The sequence below is a fragment of the Dermacentor albipictus genome, chromosome 10 (assembly GCF_038994185.2).
Source record: "Dermacentor albipictus isolate Rhodes 1998 colony chromosome 10, USDA_Dalb.pri_finalv2, whole genome shotgun sequence".
NCBI classification, from domain to species: Eukaryota; Metazoa; Arthropoda; class Arachnida; order Ixodida; family Ixodidae; genus Dermacentor; species Dermacentor albipictus.
In genome coordinates this window covers 76190510-76211345 of record NC_091830.1, presented here as the reverse complement: position 1 = coordinate 76211345, position 20836 = coordinate 76190510, and the positions used below count along the sequence as shown (strand labels likewise).

The 20836-nt window shown below is 50.3% G+C and overlaps 1 protein-coding gene across 2 annotated transcripts in view; it reads left to right on the top strand.

The window, feature by feature from the left end:
• The window catches only part of LOC135898784 (BTB/POZ domain-containing protein 10-like), a 242535-nt gene that overhangs the window by 110399 nt on the left and 111300 nt on the right, over positions 1–20836 (top strand). The window contains exon 1 of one of the 2 annotated variants that reach the window (XM_065427958.2): positions 5027–5049. The exons of the other annotated variant lie outside the window; for it this stretch is intronic. Coding sequence (XP_065284030.1) covers positions 5045–5049 — 5 coding nt within the window. The 5' untranslated portion in view covers positions 5027–5044. Of the gene's footprint in view, positions 1–5026; positions 5050–20836 lie in introns of those variants that run through there. 2 annotated transcript variants of the gene reach the window in all.

Genomic DNA, 20836 nt, shown 5'->3' with positions numbered 1-20836 from the left:
TGCGCTTCAAAACGAGGGCTTAGAATAATTCATGAACCGAGTTTGGGAAAACTACCTCGTACAACGAAAGCTCTCTCTCTCTCTCTCTCTCTCTCTCTCTATATATATATATATATATATATATATATAATAGACGTTTGCCGTGTGGCGTATCAAAATTCCCGTGTATTAATCGTCCCGTCCCCCCTTTTATAGTGAAGCCTAGAAATAAACAAACAAGCCATTATGAGAAGTGTCGCAAATGGAGTAATAAGTTAGTAGCACGAGTTGTTTCGAAGCTGAACTTTGAAGCGCTTATATGTCCGTAACGCGACTACAGCGACGCCAAATCTCTTTACCTGCTCAGGTTGAGTTCGCAGTAATTGCAAACACAAACTGGTGAGCGGAGGAGGTGGCAGCTAGAGGCGCCATACGGTGCCTTTTTAGTTCCACTCAAAATAATATGTTTTGGCCTGAAGGAAGTTTCGGGTTTTTTCCTTCGACTTTCAATACCGCCGTCAGCGAGCCCACACCACCACGGCCGACTGAATACGCCGACCAGAAAGCTCAGGATTTCGACATCATGCATTCCCAGAACACCTTTCTGCCAAGGCGTAGCCACCACGCGCTATTTACCTTTAGACCTTTAGCGTGTCCGGTATTCGGGCAAGCGCGGGCGGTTTTCCGGTTTAGCGGGGGCGTCAACGTGAGCAGCCAGATTGGTGGCGCCAGCTGGTGGCGCAAAGCTCAACCACAAAAACACAGAGCTAATTACTATATTCTGCTTAGCTGCTGGCGTAAATTTTCGACAGTGGCGTAATCGTGTTCACAATTACGCCGCTGCCGAAAATTTGCACGGGTGGCGAAGCAGGATATGGTGAGTCACTGCAGATTTAGCTATGCGTTTGTCTGGTTGAGCTCTACAACACCAGGCGGCTTCACCGCTCCGGCCGCTCACGTTTTACGCCCCGACCATCCGGTAATCCCCCCAAACCGCTCCCGTTTACCGGAATAGCGTACAAGCTAAAAGCCTGTATTATTTTTAAAGCGAATCCGTTTGACGCTAGGGTGGTTCCGTGCATTTTTGGTCTGCCTGCGAAAAAAATTGTGGGCCTATCCCGAAGATAGTGAAATACCGGGCCGGGACCCGCGGCGGAGGCGAAGCAGGCTTCAAGCGCTCGGCCAACTTGAAAATTGCATTGGCATTGGTGTTTCGTTTTTGTTTTCATGGTGCGTTACCGCTGCGTGCCAATATGCGACGTTAATTTCAAAGTTTGCTCTTGCATCATTTTACGTGAGCATTCGTTGCAATCGAATGAAACCAAGCTATCTTATTTTTGTTTTTTGGCATTCACTTCCTTGGCAGAGAGTGGATTTAAAGTTACAATAATAATAATAATAATAATAATATCCTCATCATCATTACTATTATTATTTGGTCTCTTTCACTACGGTGCCCAGCGAGCGCCCGTGGGGACCGGACTGGATGCTGGATATGAAATCCATCGCTACAGTAATAACCCGTATTATGGTATTACAGTTAATCCACGCAAATGTAATGTCGCGTTCAGGTTAGTTTGCACTGTTCATTCCTGGGATTGGCTTTTTTGCAGGAGTGAGCGATCCTGTGTGCAGAGTTGCGAAAGCGATCCTGTGCCGATAAGAGATAAAAGAAGAAATCGTACGTAGATGGCTACACTTAGGAGCCAGGAAGGCAACCGTACAACGAGGCGCACTCTCTTTCCTTTGCTAACACAGTAAAATACTTACGCGTAGTACGCATTTGAAGCAGTTGCTATATGCATAATGTATATTGTACTCCTGTCCTGTTTGGCGCATTATAGCCTGCATGGCTGCTGCACCATAAAAATCCAAAATCATCATCATCATCACTCCTTTTTTATAGGAAGTGAGCTAGCACCTCGTGCCTGCCGTGACCCACCCGCAAGCGACTTGCGCTTATGGGGAACATGAGTATACCAACCATGTCGCGCACTTAATCCATGTGACAGGAAAAACGTGTCTCATTCGTTGTGGTTGAACAAAGCGTCGCAATGTGTCGCTACCAGCGTTGCCGCTGCCGTCCATGTCGGCGATAGCCCGGTATTACGTGAAGCTTAATACGTTAGCGGACTGGCTAAACCTCTTCGTTACGCCTTTTTTTTTTTCTTAGCAGTCCGAAGTCAGTCTACCCCTTGGACCTCTGCATGACGAACATCACATCGGGCTCCGAGGCAATGCGCTTTTTTTTTTTCGTGGTGCCTTTCGGTGTTTTCGCGGCGAAGCTGTTGGCCTCAACACCCCTACGTAAACTTACATCCTTTTGCCATCACAACAATAATGCTCGTCTGTCTTCGCATTTCCTTTGTTTAACGCGGCGAGCCCGGTACTTACAAGTCACGAACGGCAAGCGCGTTATCAGCATGACATAGCACTCCCGACAGGAAAGTAACAAGCGCAGCGTTTTCAAGGAAGGAAACGCAAGCAAGACAGACGACGATTATGTTTGTGTGGCAAATATACACCCCAATGGGTGTATATTTGTTTAAGAGAGTACTCTAAGAAAATTTTTCACCCTTTGGAGTGTATATTTGCCACACAACGATAATCGTCATCTGTCATGCCCGCATTTCCTTTCTTGAAAACGTTGCGCTCGTTACTTTTCTGTCGGGAGTGCTATGTCATGCTGGTAACGCGCTTGCCGTTCGTGGCTTGGAAGTACCGGGCTCGCCGCCTTAAAGAAAGGAAATGCTGATAAGACAGATGACCATTATCGTTGTGTGGCAAATATACACCCCAAAGGGCGAAACTGTTTTTAGAGTGTAGTTGGTGTGGATTGTTGCGGCTGTCCGACCCTCCCCCCTCCCCTTCCCCCCCAAAAAAAGCGAGTTTGGACAAATGCTTCGTGTTTGAGTTTCCGGTAACGTAACTTTGTTTTCTGGTGTATTCGAATTACAATCCGATGTTATGATGTCTGAAGGTCGTGTGTGCGTAGTACTTGACGAATTTTGTTACGCATTTTTTTTTTAAGATTCGATTAATTGAATAGCGCACTTGTGCTAGGTGGTGGGCCAACAAGGATGAGGATCTGTACTGTGCTAACGGTACCGCTATCTAGCGGCCGGGGCCACTCAGGCAGACCACAAGCAGCAGCTGGAACATGGCTGCGTAGCATAATTATGTTTTTTCGTATGTTCGAATAACAATCCAAAGCTATCATGTCTGAAGGTTGTGTGTTGTAAGTCGTACGTTACGCATTTTATGACGCGCGCGTTACTTTTAAGCACGGACGAGTACGTGTGCTGCACTTCCGCACACGTGCGTGAGCTCGTGACGTACAGTCGCGGACAGAATAAAATGGACCCCGGGATCTCCGAAAACGTTCAATTCCCGAGCAGCCTGTAGCAGTAACCAGTAAAACTGCCCACGACAATGTTGTTAGCATATTCTAGTCGAGGTCCAAAATGCAAAAACCAGATTGGGTTGTGATGTTGCGGAGATATTCAGCTTTTTCTTAGATTTCATGGTCCATAATATTCTGTCCGCGACTGTACGTCGATTGTGGCGGTGTTGGTGCTTGTGTAACTTCGTCTAACGTCGGCACCAGCTTCGCTGTGCGTCCACTTTCACAGTGCGGAATGGAGGCGGACGTTGTTGTTGTTTTTCTCTCCTCGCCTTTGTCCGGTTCGTGTCGCCTCTCGCGCGCAGGCCCACGCTGTCCTGGATAAATGCACTCCCCGCATAGCTGCGAACAAGAAAGCGCGCGTGGTTCTCTAAGCGGCCTGTTTCCGCCCGACGAAACTTCGGATTCCTGTTTCTGAGCGTGTTTTTTTTTTTTTGTTATTGAGCCTTTGATGTCCCCCTCGATCTTTGATTCTCGCCCTCGGTCGCTCTCTGTCAACGTCGCCTTTTGTTCCTCGCCTTCTTTCTTTCCCTCTCTCCCCTTTCTTTCTGCATTCCTTCTTTTCCTTTGCTTGCTTCCTTTCCTCGTTTCGTTTTTTTTCTCCCTTTCGTGTTTTCTTTGTTTTCTTTTCTCCCTCTCATAATTCCTTGTTCCTTTTGCTCCGTTCTTCCTTCTCGATCCCGACTCCCTCCCGTAGCAGCTGTCTTCAGATATACGATGGCCCTTTTCGCCCCGTCATAACCGCTGGTTACTCCGCCGATCTCTCTCTCTCTCTCTTTCTCTCTCTATTTCTCACCACCCCTTCTCGCCATGTGCTCTTTTTTTCTTGCTTCTCATTCCATAGCCGATATCCGGAGGGTGTCCGGCCTCTCCAGAGCTGTGCTGCAGCGTTACAATTGCCAGGGCGGAAACTTTTCATCGATTGATTCTTCTCGCGCGCTTTGTTTTTTTGTCCTGTTATTTGCTTCTTTTACGGAACCGGGTGTCTTGCCCCTCGGCCCCCCCCGTTCCCTCTGGGCACATTCTGCAGGGCTCACGTTTATGTTCTGTGTCTTTTTGCCGATGCCTACGTGTGTGTGTGTGTGTTTGCGGGATCTCCTTTTGATTGGGTCGTGACGTTCGCTTGCTGTTAGCAGTAATATAGAAATACATATTTTTACGTGCGACCTCTCTGCAAGAGCAGTATAAGGACACATATGTAATGTTATGGCAGGCAATGTTCTCGTGTGCTTCTGCGTGCGCGTCCCTATTATTGCGAGCGCCGAAAGAGAGGATGTACGTTCTTCATCGCAGTGATCCTGACCTTAGTTATTACCGTAAGGACCGGAGCACGCGGCGAGTGATTGTTTATTATTTTCTTATTTTTTTTTGCGCGTGGGTGGCTGCTGCACCGGCTATTCTTGTTTGAAAGCGGGCGAGTTCGGGCTTCACAGCGGGTTTCGTTATTCCCTCTTGCAGTGTCTTTCCGCGTTATCCCTAATGTTTGTTATGCGCGTGTTTGTATGCCGGTATCGTATAGCGTGCCGACAATCTACGAGCAGTGCAAGTGCAGGTTGTCATGCTGATCTCTTATATTTCTTTTTTTTTTCGTCTCTCTCCAGGTAAGCAGACGTCGCTCTCAACTGGTCCTGCTTCGTGCGCTGCGGTGAAGCCCGAGGCCGGATGATGTGAGAGCCGGTTGCCGAGCCTGCTTGTTTTGCAAAGTCGAAACAGCATTACACTGATAAAGATAACGAAGGAGTGTGTTGATAGAGAAGGTATTCGTATAAAACAAAACGCCGCGGAGATTAAGATTAGAGGCAAATAATTAGTGAACCAAGTAATCAGTCGTTGGTTTGCTCAGCGGTCAACGACTGAAAGCAGCGGCCAGCGTATCAAACGCTGCTTTGCGTTTAGCCCTCAACTTTGGGTTATGTGATTGAGCGTATCAAAAATAATACGTTGAGCTTTGCGAGGTTCATTCGATATGTCATTATGGAGGTCACAACCGGGGCGTCGGCGCTTTGGTCGGGCTTGTAACACGGGCTTGGCGTGGGAGGCAGCGTAATCGAAGGATGGGCCGACCCTGAGAGCCTTGCGTTGAATGCGTGTTAGCGAGGGTTTTAAACCTTTAACTTGCAGAATAAGAAAAAAAAAAGAAATGGGCCTAGAATGTCTTTATTGCTTTATTTCTTCTTTGCTGGTGTACAAAGTAGTACCAAATAAAATATAAAGACGTTTCTCCAAAAACATTACCTAGAAGCAGATGGTCAAAAGTATTCTTCAGCTGCCGGTTAAAGCTAAATGTTTTTATCAGAGGATGGCGTTTGTTACTTTCTTACGAAAGCTAGCAGCGCACCGGCTTTTACAGTTACACTAATGATGAACTGAAACTAAAAAAAGTTATTTGTGCTCTTTAAGCACAGAAACAGGTCGCGTTGTGAACATTTAAAACCAGAAGCGGTGCCAAAGGCGACAGTGCCCTGTGCGCTAAGCACCAGTTCGAGAGCAACAGAAGTGTTACTTTCTTGTCGCATTGAGGCAACGTCCCGCAACCTTTTCAGGCGCTTCGTTTAGACGTTCTCAGGCTTTTCTTTTTGTTTAGAAAGCTTACCCTTGTTCTTTGTTCTGAATTTTGTCATACAGAGGTTGCCTTTCTCGCTTCTCGAACTCCGTGTCTAGTAGATCTCCAGTAAGGAGAGTCGATGCACAACTTCACCTATTCGGTGCCCGCGAATGATTATTACGCGGGTGGAGAAGATTCCCCACCAAAGTCAGCCAAGGGACATTTTCTTTCCTGACTGCGTTGACGTTTTTAAGATGTACGCTTTGATCTGCAGCTTTATCACACCTTCAGCGAAGCTCGAAGTGGCTTGGCAGGTGGGGAATTTGTGTGCTGCCTCTCGTTCCCTCTTAAGCACGCCGCTGAATTGTATTTTGTTCACTGCTCTAGCTCAACATCATCAGAACGAGAGAGAGAATGAGAGAAATAACTTTATTGGCATCGTAGGGTAGGTCCAAGGATATAGTGGCCATGGCGATTTCGCGGGCCCGCTGGACCAGCGCCTGCTGAACCTGCGGGTTTCCGTTTCTTAGCACAGCCTCCCAGCTGTCCAGGGTTGGGGTTGGTGTAAGGTCTGTGTCCAGGCTGCGGGTGCTGGCACTCCGGCGTTACGTGAAGTAATGTCGGGGTGCCCCCCAGCAGCCCCGGAAAACGGCAGGAATTGGATGTGCGGTTAAGGACGTGTAAGAAGTAGAGGTTGGGGAACGCGTTGGCCGGCGATTGCCTTACAGCCACCGCGTGCTGTCGAGACGGAGACGAGTGTGGGGTTGTATATCTGACCCGGCCGTGCAGTGGACTGTAGAAACAAACCGACGTTTTCATGGCGATGTGTGTGTGTCAGCTGCATGAGCACGAAACGTAATTTGAAATGTGCGATTGGCACTCTCTATATCATGAAGAATGGTTAAATAGTGGTTAAATATTGGTTAAATATTTTTTTTTGCCGAAATCGATAAAGATCATGGACGCTGTACGTCAGCGCAGAGCACGGAAAGCGTGCCTCAACCCTTAACTGGCAGCTCGACAGTTTTGTTGAGTGTCGTCGCGCTGCGCCTGTTAAACGTATAATAGCGAAAACAGTTTGAGAATGTCACTGTTTGTTCTTGAAATGCACCTCCGTCGATATAAATATTAAGAGCATGCTTAAACAAAGAAACCTGTTTTTATTGTGCCGAGAATATGACCACCACGAGCGCTGAGTGTAGAACGACGAAGCCTGAAGGCCTTATCGCCAAAACATTTACTCGTGTCCGCAGTCGAGAATTTTCGTAATATCAGTGTTTAACAGGTAACAAAAACGGAAATTTAAAGGCGCATACAGATATTTGGATTTGCCTTTTTCCCGTTCTTAGAGCTGTTTTCTTTTTTAGGTCAACAATACTGTTGAGCTGCCAGCTGAAGGTTTTAACGCGATAGCATTATACAGGTCAAAACTTTTCCTTTGTCTATTTAGGGCAGTCGCGGTCTCAGACATTTTTTGGGGGGAGGGGTGAGTAGGGGGGAGAGAGGGAGCAAATGGGAAGGAAGGGGGAGTGCAATTATCTTTTTGAAAAAATACACCATGAAACTTCATTACCAAGTTCGTGCACCAAATAAACATCAGTGTTTATGAACCCGTAAAAACAACGTAACTCATTTAGTTGACCGAGTGTCCAATCTGATGATGAATATCTTGGTGAAGACGCGTTCCAGCAGAATGGAACAGAGTGAAATTGTCTTCAAAGGCGATTGTCTTAACGTTTCACATAGTCCCGATAAAAAAAAAAAGATGAAGGTTTGTTCGTTTCTTATGTGTTTGGCGACTGACTTCTGAAAATTGTGTCCACGAAAGCGTATTAATATTAGTAGCCTTTGCATGCAGACATTGCCTAGCCACCATAGCTTCGTTAATTAAATTACCGTTAGTTTAACTTTGAGCTTGGACCCTTATAATTAAATTTTCCTATCTGTTACCTCGTATTTTCTGAATAGTCAGCTATAAGTTCATGCTAGTGAAGGATACAGTGCAATAAATGCGCACACGTGTGTGTGTGTGTGTGTGTGTGTGTGTGTGTGTGTGTGTGTGTGTGTGTGTGTGTGTGTGTGTGTGTGTGTGTTTGTGTGTGTGTGCATACACAAAGGACGGCAGACGGTCGTGTGCTGGCCAGTCCCGTCTCTCTTTTCTTATTTCATGCTTTCCACGTCTTTTGCGCGATGTCGCCACACCACCAAGTGTAGAACAGTTACGAACGGTCCGTATATATTTGAAGCGAAAAGGTCAGCTGTGCGAGCCACACAAGCTGCGCAAGTCGTTATGTATGCCGCGGTGGGGCCAGAGGCCTCTCGAGGCGGCACTCGCTGTGCAAACTTCGGGGGTGCGCGAAATTGTGCGGTTGCGAAGCTCCCATCGCTGCAGCTGCACTGCGTCTGAAGAAATCCTTACGCGTTTGCGAAAGGTGTCTACTCGCGTTTTCTTTGATCCTCGCTTTGCTCGTGTTGGCGAGGTATCGCCTCCGTTTTTTGATTTTCCTTACTAGGTTCACAATAGGTCTTTAAGGTGGGGAGCACTGACTTTTAAAATGGCGCATATTTTTCCCCCCTTTCAAAAAGCGGTTTTCTTAAACAGACACAACGCGTGAATCGGTGTAGGCCGCTCGCGCTTATAAGGAGGCGAAAAAAATATGAATGCCGGGTCCGCAGACTGGGTTGCCTGCCTGCGGCGTGCGGTATTTCGGAAGTTGGTGCTCTCGCCCCCGTTCAGCCGAGGCCTTTGTGCCCGCGCCCGGTTTCTGAACCCCCCTGCGAACCGCGTCCTGCGGTTCCATTCCTGGTAGGTGTTTGGAGGGGGGAGGGGGGTGCGAGTGCTTGGCGAGGGGGAGGGTAAAAGTAATAAGATTCGTACTTGACGTTCCCGGGTCTTTTTGACGACTCGGTAAACAGGCAGGGGCGCGCGACGGCTCGCTTCTTTAGTTGCGTGCACCGCTGTTTTCTGTTGCCGACTCAGTCGGACGGCCCCGCCCTGTGTTCCCGGCACGCGTCGAGAAATCGCGCCTGCAAGTCCGACTGCATCGAACACGGAAGCTCGCTTCGAAGTTTGCGATTCTTGCCGCCGTTGTGGTCGTCGTTGTTGCGTCTATTAAAGGCGAAGTGACGTCCCTGTCCTGTTTCTTGCGTTGTTTTGTTTTGCCTGAGAGGAATGCTGATGCGAGTAGCCGCCACATTTTTTTTTTTTTTGGCGCTTATTGGAGTCTGGCGAATCCGAGTGGCGAAGCCCCGGCAGTTGCAATCTCGTTCATGCTTTTTTCTGCGTCATCGTTCAGGCCAAGTGATTCGGCAGAGATGAGTTTCACGCGAGGCTGACGGGTGGCCACAAAGTGAATTGTATGCAGACATAAAAGAAAAAAAAAAGAACTAAAGTTGGTCGATTTTCCGAGAAGCGTCCGAATTCCCTCGCGAATCCAGTGCCGCAACTGTATGACTTTATGAAACGGCGCGCCGCGCATATAAGCTCATTATTGCGTGCCATATGTAGCCCTGCGGTTGTATAACCCGCTTCGTTGTGCGTCCCGTTATACACTGTTGCTGCTCGATTTGAAGCCACACATGCAGCATTTGTGTGTCCGTAGGTGGCGGCCATTATGAAACTGGTGTGCGCTTTACCTCTGACGCTATCAAAAACAGGGAGAAAAAAAAAAGGCACTCCGAAGTTTATAGATATTTGTTGCTCGGAGCGCTTTATTGTGTCGCAACATCGAGTGAGCGCCCCTCCCCCCCTCCCACCTCCTCGTAAAGACTGCGTTACAAATATTTATTCAATCCTACACCCCCTCTTTTTTGTAGAGTACAGGGAGACCAAAAGATAGAAGTTTGACTGAAATTGCATTCTCTTTGCGCGGCTTTCGGCACGGCCTTATAGCATGGATAAAGTACACAATCTTGTATAGCAAGCCTGAGACTCGCGCCATCGCCTGCTTTAAATCGCCGCCAGTGTAGGGCCTATTGTGAACCCCTACCGGTAGCCTCATCTTGCATGGTACTTACTGTACAACGTTCTTGTGCTTTGTCGATTATGCAGCAATAGGATAGGATGGGATAGGAATAACTTTAATGAAGTGCCGGCAAACGACGATTTAACGTGTCGTGACGCTGGCCAAGCGTCGACCCGGGGTTATGCCCTGTAGGGGTTGGAGTACGGACGTCGGGATGGAAATACACAAAAACTTGGGAGAGATTTATTCTACATTCTATACAGGGAGGTGAGCGTCAATTAACAGTTGTACACTCATTACGGGCCGGCAGCAACTCGGACGCTGCGGCCCGCGGCAAGAAGTTCGAGAGAGGTGAATCAGGGAGTCAGGGCATATCCCAGAATGTCCCAGAATGCTCAGGTCTCTCTGGAAGGCTTCTTATAAGCCCTTCGAGCACTGCAAGTCACGTCATGTTTGACCAATGGGAGAGTCCACTCCGATGACGCCACTTGCAGCCAATGGTAGGCGCCCGTGTCGCGTGGCACACCTGTCGGGGCTCTCTGCGGTCTTGCCACGCAGACTGGCAATCCACTTGTAGGCTGGAGAAGGAGCGGGGGGGGGCGCTCGTGCACCTGCTTCATTGTCGGATGCCCACCTGCTAACCCCGGCGGCGCACAAACTTGTTGGCACGTCCGCTTCTCTGGAATGCGCTTTCCTGCTTCTGCATTCCTCAATTAGCTGTGCTGCAATCCGATGTGGTCTGGGGAACTCGAAGTAACCGCAGGAACCAGCTCCATATCTAACAGCTCGTCCTCGCCCCGGTTGTTCTGAATGGCCGGTGAAATCAATTCGCTGGCCATGAGGAACGCTGATAGAAGCTGCAGGGTACTGGGGTCGAGCCACGTTTGACGAACTTCGGGATCCTTGGCCCTGGAGAACAGACGTCAAACAAACAAAACAGCACAGCGCCGCACCACGCGTAAGCGCAGGCTCTTCACCCCTGACTCGCCAGACTATTACTGAGTCAAAATCAACCCTGATCTTTTATTTCCCCAATTTCGACAACAGTTCCAACCACCCTTCCAAACAGCTATCCATTTCTCCTCGATTGCCGACAAGACCAGAGTACTATTGTTGTTGCAAAACAAAAGGGTCGTTGACGATGCAAACAACAAATGAAAACAGCCGAACATAACTTAAGTGGCCTAACTACACGAACAGCATGTTTCCAATCTATCGCAGTGGCGTACTTATCGCACGTAATGGTGCCACTGAACAATCTGGTCAACCTCACAAGTACGTAATCACAAGCGCACTAGCCTTGTGGTCACTAAACAAAACGCGTACTTGCGTTGTAGGCAAACTTTTCACTTACGCTTACTCACGTTTCTTCCCTGAAAGTCCTACAGGACACGTGACGTAAACGAACCATTAAACTCGCGGGACTTACACACTCCGCAGAACTCTTAAAATAATGCGTCTTCTACTAACTCTTTCCACGCACGTTCACTAAAGAAGTCAGAATACGGCTGCCCTCAACACACACTAGCAACCCAGTCATAAAGTCTGCTTCCTTCCGTCCACACAGGACACGCGCTAATGGATCTAAAAACGCTTCACCGTGCAAATCATGCACTCACTGAAAATCTACGCGCTTAACCTTCGAAAATTCAAAAACACTTAAAAAGAAAGAAGGTTAAATAACACACGCGCTTTCCCATAGGCCTTTCGACGGTAACCTTGACCTTCAGGTTACTCACAAACAAACAAAAAAAAGCCTATCTACTTATTAATGAGCATCTCGCGAGACTACATGTTTACTTAAAACGCATCTTTCAAATCTCGAGCTTCTCAAACGAAAACACAAACAAAGCTCATACCTTTACCTTGAAAGAAATCCTAGTCTCAAATCGCGAAAACTTTCCGATGCTCAAAAATAAAAAAAAAAACAACACTTCATTTCTACGGAAGGGCTCTTGGCCTCCCTCTCCAAACGCTTACGTCTGACTCATACTTTGAGTCGAACGCGGGGTGGACGTGGTCTGAAAGCTACTCTGGCTGCCGAGAGACAACAAAAGGAGTGACTAACTATCAGCTCCCCCAAGACGTTACGCTCTCCTGCCAATTTGCGTCCTCGCGCCCCGCTTTCAACACGAACTCGATTGACCGCGTCGCTACTCCCCACCTGGTCTCGTCCTACCACCTTGCGTTTCTTCGAACTGCACGCTGAGCTATAAAAAGAACTACGGAACGACGAGGAGCTTAACTGCCCCGTGCCCTTTGTCCGCGTCCGCGCAGAACATTCTTCGCGGTCCCCCTTTGACCGGTGGCTCGACCATTTCGGATGCGTCAACATCGTCCTAGACGACCGCACCTTCTTCCTCGCGCCCTGCCCTTTTGGGTTTCTCGCCATCTTTGGCGGCGCTACATTAATTACCGACTTTCGGTTTTTACCGCGCTTCTTTTTAAGGCGCTTTCTCGTTGCACTCGCTTTCATGTCGCCTTCTCGTGCCTCGTGCTGGCCGGTACACATTTCGTCGGCCCGGATCGGTCTCTTACCCGCACAGTCTGAGTGATTCTCACTTAAATCAACACTCGCTCTGCCTCGACTGGCGGACAGCTCAACCGACTCTGGCACAATGCAGCAGGCTTTACTCGAGTAAGACAACTCGCACTCTTGCGAACTGCCCTCTACTACATTGCCCAGCGCACGCTGTGAATCGGCACACAGCCCGTCGGTATCGATCGCTGTCTCACGCGCACAGTCCGAATGATTAATAACGGAATCATCCCTATCTAGGCTATCTAGACTGGCGGAGAGCCGCACCGATCCCTGAACAATGCAGTTGTTTTCTCGTGAGCTACGGAGCTCGCCACCCCGAGAACTATTCTCAACTGCATCGTCCAGCTCGCACTTCATTTCTGCACGCACATCTGGCTCTACATGGGTGCTCGCTTCTGTCGGGTCAGAAGTGCCCTTCTCTTCGCTAGCAACCTCGCTAACATTACCAGCGACGCACACGCTCGGTAACTGTGCCAATTTGTTCGCAGCTGGCCTAGCTGTCTCCACAGTCATCTGTTGGCACAGCACCTCGTCGCTCTCACTACGGCCTTTAACGGCCTCTGTTGCCACTAAGGCATCGTTAGCAGCTAGCCTTTTCCCTTCACTTATTAATCGGCAGTCAATCTCACAGGCACTACTCTTTTCGTCGGCTTCTGGCGAAAATCCGCTAGACACTTGCTCTGTACTTCCTACAGAATTCTCAGACAGCCGTTGTCTCTGTGCCAATAACTGATCACAATATTGTATCTCTTTGATCAGCGCTGCCTTCTCTCTCTCATACTTTTCCTCTTGCTCAAGCTTACGTTGATTCTCACGTTCGCGTGCCTTCTCACGTTCGTGACGCTGACACCTAAGAGTAAGTTCTTGAAGCTCCTGCTTCCGTTCATTCTCGCGTTCTTCACGCTTAAGCTCACTCCTAAGTTCACGACGCGCTCGCAAACGTACACGACGCTCTCGCTCCCGTGGCTCCTGTATCACTTCCCAAGCAAGCTCAATGCTTTTGTGATCATTGCCACTATCATTAATCGCCTTTATGATAGCTGGCGTTTCCATCCGTTCGTCCGCCTCAACTCCCAAATCGTCGCACACCAACAACAAGTCCAACCTCGTCAACCTTCTAAGATCCATGGCAGCTGCCCCGACAGGTGGTTAAAACTGTTTTCCTTAATTAATTTGTGCAAACACACAATGCAACAAACTCCCGATTCCCAGAACTATCAAAATTGAACACACAACCTTTGAGTCTGGCGAATCATAAGGAAAAAAACCACGCGCTCACTTACGGTTGCAGCACCCTGCCATCCGGTTCATTCGTCCGCTGTCCCCGGTTCCTCCGGACTCCCTGGGTCGAAGGCTCGCTCCTTCTTCGCTACTCCCAGTTTCTTCGGACCTTTTTCGACGAAGGCTCTCTCTTCTTCGCTCTTCCCGGTTCCTTATGATCTCTCTCGACGAAGGTTGATCCGTAGCGCTGCCACCAGCTGATGCGTTCGGAGGCGATCCCACCGCTGCCAACCAGATGTAGGGGTTGGAGGACGGGACGACGGGATGGAAATACACAAAAACTTGGGAGAGATTTATTCTACATTCTATACAGGGAGGTGAGCGTCAATTAACAGTTGTACACTCATTACGGGCCGGCAGCAACTCGGACGCTGCGGCCCGCGGCAAGAAGTTCGAGAGAGGTGAATCAGGGAGTCAGGGCATATCCCAGAATGTCCCAGAATGCTCAGGTCTCTCTGGAAGGCTTCTTATAAGCCCTTCGAGCACTGCAAGTCACGTCATGTTTGACCAATGGGAGAGTCCACTCCGATGACGCCACTTGCAGCCAATGGTAGGCGCCCGTGTCGCGTGGCACACCTGTCGGGGCTCTCTGCGGTCTTGCCACGCAGACTGGCAATCCACTTGTAGGCTGGAGAAGGAGCGGGGGGGGGCGCTCGTGCACCTGCTTCATTGTCGGATGCCCACCTGCTAACCCCGGCGGCGCACAAACTTGTTGGCACGTCCGCTTCTCTGGAATGCGCTTTCCTGCTTCTGCATTCCTCAATTAGCTGTGCTGCAATCCGATGTGGTCTGGGGAACTCGAAGTAACCGCAGGAACCAGCTCCATATCTAACAGCCCTACTCTGCACTAGCCCAGTTGGGCCCGTTTGTAGTGGGTCATGAGGCTTGTGCTTCTCGAGCGCACCCCGGGCCTGCTGGACGGCCCATAGTTGTGATTCCTTGTCTGCAGACTGCAGTGCACCTTGTAGTTCTGGCGGGTAAGTCCTGGAGGTAGCTGCCGTCGGGAACCTGGCACAGTCCCACATGATATGCCATTGGTCCGCCGGACCCGCTGCACAAACACCGCACAGCCCACTCGGATAGAGCTCTGGGTGAAGCACATGCAGCATTGCGGGGGCGAGGAGTGACGCGGTCTGTATTTGTCTTAGGATTACGGCCTCCTCCCGACTGAGTGCCGGGTGGGGAGGCGGCATTAGAGACTTTTAGCAGTGCCTTATTACGGTACGGTAAGCGCGGTATACGGTACGGTATTACTGTTCCGTACTAAATTACCGCAATGACCGAAGACGTTTTAGCTGCGTGTGCCGCTCGATGCGTACGGTAATCTGATAATGATGATAGCGTCTAACATTGGGGCTTTACAGAGTACAATAACTATGCGCTGAGCGCGAAATATTCATTTTGACGAATACTAGAAAGCTTTAGCTTGTTCATACACGCATCATTTTTTACAAAAGGGCCCGGCTACGGTAAACTTAGACACCAGTCACAAGGCCGGTGGCGACATCTTGTGACACTTCGTCCTGCAACACGTGAAACCTTTTGTTACATAGGTGTTTTTATCTAATCAATACATAAAAAAGGGTTTGTTTCTTGTAAATTGCACCGCTGCTGACAATTTACACCAGCAGATAAGTTGAATATAGTTAGTTACTGCAATAAAAACTCTGTGTCCCCTCTAAGTAAACTCTGCATCACTAGATGGCGCCACCTACCTGGTTTTTTTTTATGCCACTGTTTACTTGTCATTTCGTCGCCCCGCAGATGGTGGTTTAAAGTAACCTCTTGCCTTGGTATTATCATGGTAAAAAAAAGCACGCGAGAGGTGGACTCTGTGGCCGACATCAGCTTCTCACTGTTTTGGCTTGGTGCAGCTCAGCTCGCGACACACGGTGCTAGCCGAGCCTTACCGCCTCGTATGCCGTACGGAAAGTCATACCGTACGGTACAGTTCGCGCATGCGCAGTCCTCGACCGGTACGGTATTACGCACTTACCGTACCGTATACCGTACTTTCCGTAGCACCGCTAAAAGTCCCTATTGTCCGTCGGGCTAAGCGGTAACACTTAGTTACTTCGGCATAACTAGTCACTCTGTCCTTGGTTTCGAACCACCACACGGAACGGTCACTCTCGGGGGCACGGAAAGTAAGCGCCCGTGCCTCCGAATGAGCCGTCTCGTTGTGGTTCGGTGAGGATGCACACTCGCCGGCGTGCGCCGGGAACCACTTGATACGGACGGTGCTGCCGCGGTCTTGAAGTTGGAGCTTGCCGATGATGGCGGCCGCCGGCGCGCATATTCGCCCCTTGGCAAAGTTGCGCACGGCATTCCTCGAGTCGCTGAGCACGGTGCGACACTCGGCCTCGGTGATCGCCAGAGCGATGGCAACCTCCTCAGCGTCTGTGGCGTTCGTGCACCGCACGCTCGCCGCCGTTGTCTTGGTGCCGGTAGCCGCCGCAACGACCACCGCCGCGAAGCCGCAGCAGCAATATACCATTCCACCAATGATCTGCGGCTCTTTGTCCAGACGCGGCCTTTCTACAAAAAGAAAAGAAATTCGCACATGATAATCAGTATTGAACCGATGTCCAACACCTACGTTCAACCAACGTAGGCCTATGACGAGCCCTTAATGGGCCAGCGTAGGCCTAAGTGCAGCCTATATCGTGCCGACGTGTGCCCAGCTTAGAGCGTGGCCAAACCACAGGCTTGCATTAAATCTAAAACGTGTAAGGAAGCATGAGTTAACGTTGCCAACATATCAGTTTACATTAGTCGTACGCGCATGATTGTGCGAATTGTAAGACGTGGCGTGGTGCCCCTCAGTAACGAACGAGGTCGTGGGTTCGACTCCGAGCCGCGGCTGCCGCATTCCGATGGGGGCGAGATAAAAAAAAAAAGAACGTCTGTGTGTACAGTGCATTGGGTGCATGTTAAGGAATATCAAAGAGTTCAAACTCGATTTGAAGTCGACGACTACGGCGTGCTTCATAATGTTATTTGGTCTTGTCGCGCGACACCTAAGAATTTACGCCATTTTTGAGACCGATTCGCTATAGTTACAGAATCGAATGCAATAATCGAATGCTTTTTCGGATGGTTTAACAAGAATTAGCTGCCGTTTTCACCGTTAATATAATTCGATCGTCACATCTTAGTATTGTTATGATTGGGGGCTCGATCCCATCGCTCGTGATCCGCTGTCAAGATTGGAGTCGGGCATGAATTAGAAGGTAGCTGGCGCATGCCGTCGTCCAACTTATCCACGCTGAGGACGTTGATGAAGGGAAGGACTGGTTCTCATCGAGAACGAGGAATATGGGTTTATTTAGAGTATTTATATCAGTCTAACATGACTGTTTGAGAAAGTACATCAGTCTAACATGACTCCATCAGAGAGAGTGTCCTGAGCAGCCGCACAACAGCGGTTTTTAAACACTCGGTCCTCCCCCGATCCTCCCCCGATACCCAGGTGACGGAAACGGCCGTCCAAGCACCGTAGGGTAGACGAAGCACCGTAGGGGCATTTATTCCCCGAACTGCAGCGCGCCCGCCGGCCGCCCGTTGCCTGGCGTCTTGGTCGGCGCGTGGGAAGGGGTGTCAGTAGACGTTCCCGCGGCTCAGTAACAATAGTTGGTCCGCCGAGCCCGTTTAGTTACAATGGCGACTTCGTCAAACTCAGCCCCAGTGAAGGAGAGTTGAGGACGCACGTATTGTTGTTCACACACAGTCGACTTAGTCACGCCGTGGCTAGAGATGTGCGGCGACGCTCCCGGAATGTTGCCCCCACAGTCGCAACTGGCCGGCAAAACTAGCACTTCAGCTGGCCGTTCTTAACAGTATGTTCACAGTGCTGTCAAGGTCTGTTCAAAACATTGTGCACATGAAATGTAGCTAATTATACGCACAAATGAAGCGCTAGGAGCGAATAAGCGCTTTAAGTATAAACCCCATGCAAGCGATCTTGCACGCGACAGCGACAAGCGACACGATGGAGATGGCTGTCGCGTTTGCTCGTCGCCTACAAGTTGCACCCCATGCGAGCGATGATTTCGAGCGACGTCTCCCCAGTGTTGCCGGTATGAGGGCAGCAATATAGGCGCCGAAACTAGCGTGACGCGTGCTTTATTAACTTAAGTTCGCTCGTCGCTGTCGCGCACAAAATCGCGCGCTAATGGGGTTTAGCCTTTACTCGCATACCCAGGCCCCATCGGGGAGAGCGCATGATGGCGGTTTTGCCGGGCGTAGCGGGCTCCCCTTCGTAGGTTTTCGTATTTTATGTCTGCCGTGTTCTCCGAGAGTAAATTTGTAGCACATTTGTTCCAATTTTAGACTTGATCGCGCACTGTTGGCGATTTGAAACCTTCGAAAACCATTCACGAAATACTCGAATTTACGAATGGTGTCTGTTCGATTCAAGGACCGAATCAGGTATGCCGATATTCGATTCGAGGTTCTAAAGTTTCGAATTCCCGTCCACCCTTCGCCCTTGGAGCTTCCGCCTAAAGTTACCGGAGGAAGACAACCTGATGATGCGGTGTAAAGTTAACGTGTGTATAATGTGTCGAACCTCGTTATAAAGGAAGTCGCATCCGCCACGAAAATGCCTTCGTTATATCCGACATCCGTTATACGCGCATATTCATGTTCGTTATATGGAGGTTTGGCGGACATCAGTGTTTCTGATCGGGCAGCGTTCTTCTTACACGTTCGATTACGGCATGCACACGAAAATGAGACAAAGAAGTTAGCGTTGAGCTTATCTTGTAGCGATCATTATTATTATTATTATTTGTCACGCATAGGTTAACGCCTAGTACGCTTGCTTGAGCAGGCAGAAGGAACACACGAACGCAAGATGCAGCACAGACGTAACATTAATTCAATATGGACTTTTATCTACAGGAACACACGGTAACTTTTGACACTTATTGCACACAGAATGCGTCCTCCCTTCCTAAGCTTTACGCACGCACCACCGCGTTTACTAACGTCCGTGCGGCGATCGTATATACGCTATAGTAGGGGCACTTACGGTACCGGTTCTGTTCGGTGTGGATGTCGGCGTCCTCCGGTCTGGGGTCCGTCGTTGCGATCTGGTCGTCTTCAGTCGTCGCTGGTGTCCGGCGTCGCCGATGCCCCGGCCGACGTGACGAAGGCACGGTCGCTGAGGGGCTGTCGCGCTCCGGCAGAGCGGGGCGCTCCCGGTGCGCGCCGGCCCAGCTTGGTTCTCCGGACGGGACGGTGACTGGCTGCAGCCAGCCTCCGCGCGTCTACGTTCAGCGGCACAAACGCTTACGTGTCCTGGCAGGTATAGTGCCGTGCCAGCGGTAGTTCCGGGGACGTCGGACATCTGCTCGCCGAGCCTGGTACTCGGGCGGGACGTCGATGCGTCGCCTAGAAACTGGGGCAGGTCCCAGAGAGGCAATCTCCGGCCGTCTTCTCCTGGAACGCTGCGCCCGTCCACCACGTCCTTCCTTGCGCGCGCCTCTTCTCCAAGATGGCGGCTCCACGCGCTCGCTTCACTCCTACTTCCTCGTCTTCTTTCTTTCTTTACGCTCGTCACTCCTGACATTATTATTATTTGTTTTGTGGCGAAAGGATAAGTTAGACACGCACCGTACACTTCTTTATCAATACTTCATTTATCAGAGGGCAGATGACACAATAGTTATTATTGGCATATTTATCAGGCGTCTCACGCCAGCTTTAGTATTAGGCTGAGGTTTAATTGCTTGCTTGCTTCGCAGTTTTCTCCGTGGGCACCCGAGGGAGCTACCTTTACAACTTATCGACTTCTTTTTCTTTTTGGTGTGTCTACAGCGAGTAAATCATAATCAGCCTATTTTTATGTCCACTGCCAGGACGAAGGCTTCATTCTCCCTGCCATCTCCAATTACCGTTGTTTTTGCGCTAGCTGATTTCAACTTGCGCCCGCAAATTTCCCAATTTCTTCAACCCACCTATACTCTTCTGCCGACCCGCCGTGGTTGCTCAGTGGCTATGGCGTTAGGCTGCTGAGCACGACGTCGCGGGATCGAATCCCGGCCACGGCGGCCGCATTTCGATGGGGACGAAATGCGAAAACACCCGTGTACTTAGATTCAGGTGCACGTTAAAGAACCCCAGGTGGTCGAAATTTCCGGAGTCCTCCACTACGGCGTGCCTCATAATCAGAAAGTGGTTTTGGCACGTAAAACCCCATAATTTAATTTTTTACTCTTCTGCCGTTCTCGACTGCGCTTCCCTTCCCTTGGCACCCATTCTGTAATTCTAATGATCCACCGGTTATCTATCCTATGCGTTACATGGCCTGCCCAGGCCCATTTTTTAAACACGAAAGTGTTTTATGCCGGTCTGCACCATCGGTTTCCTGTAACGGATGTGACGTCGGCGCGAACGCGTGAACTACGCTTTCTCTTGACGTAGGGTGCCTGAATGGCCCCTCCCTCGCCGCCGCTCCCACGAGGTCGCGTGATCGAATCCCGGCCACGGCGGCCGCATTTCGATGGGGGCGTAGTGCGAAAAACACCCGTGTACTTACATTTAGGTGGACGCTAAAGAACCCCAGGTGGTCGAAATTTCCGGAGTCCTGCACTACGGCGTGCCTCATAATCAGAAAGCGGCTTTGGCGCGTAAAACCCCATAATTGAATTTCTTTTTTTTCGCCGCCGCTCACGGGCTCGCGCTCGTGCGGGCTCCGGTTCGAGCGGAACGGCCCGTCATCGCCCCCGGCCACCTCCAAGCACCAGCCTCCTACACCAGGGCCACCCACCGCGCCCATCCTCAACACCTCCCGGCCTTCCCGTCCCCGCCGCCACTCTGTCTCCCGTGGTGCCACGTCTGCCAGCCGCCACCGCTCCGTCTCCTTCCCGCCTCTGCCTAGGTCCGAGGCGTCCACCGCCCTCGCCACCACCACCACATCACCGGTAAGCTGGAAACCGCAGCCTCACACGTCGGACCCCCAAACCGCGGCCCTCGAGGCCACTATCGCTGCCCAGCAGCTCCAAATTCAGGAGCTGTCGCGCCAGCTGCAGGCCGCGCTAGTGCGTCTGTCCTCCCCCGCTCCTCCTCCTACTTCCCCAGCTCCCGCACCTCCACAGCCGCCGTCGCTAACTGAG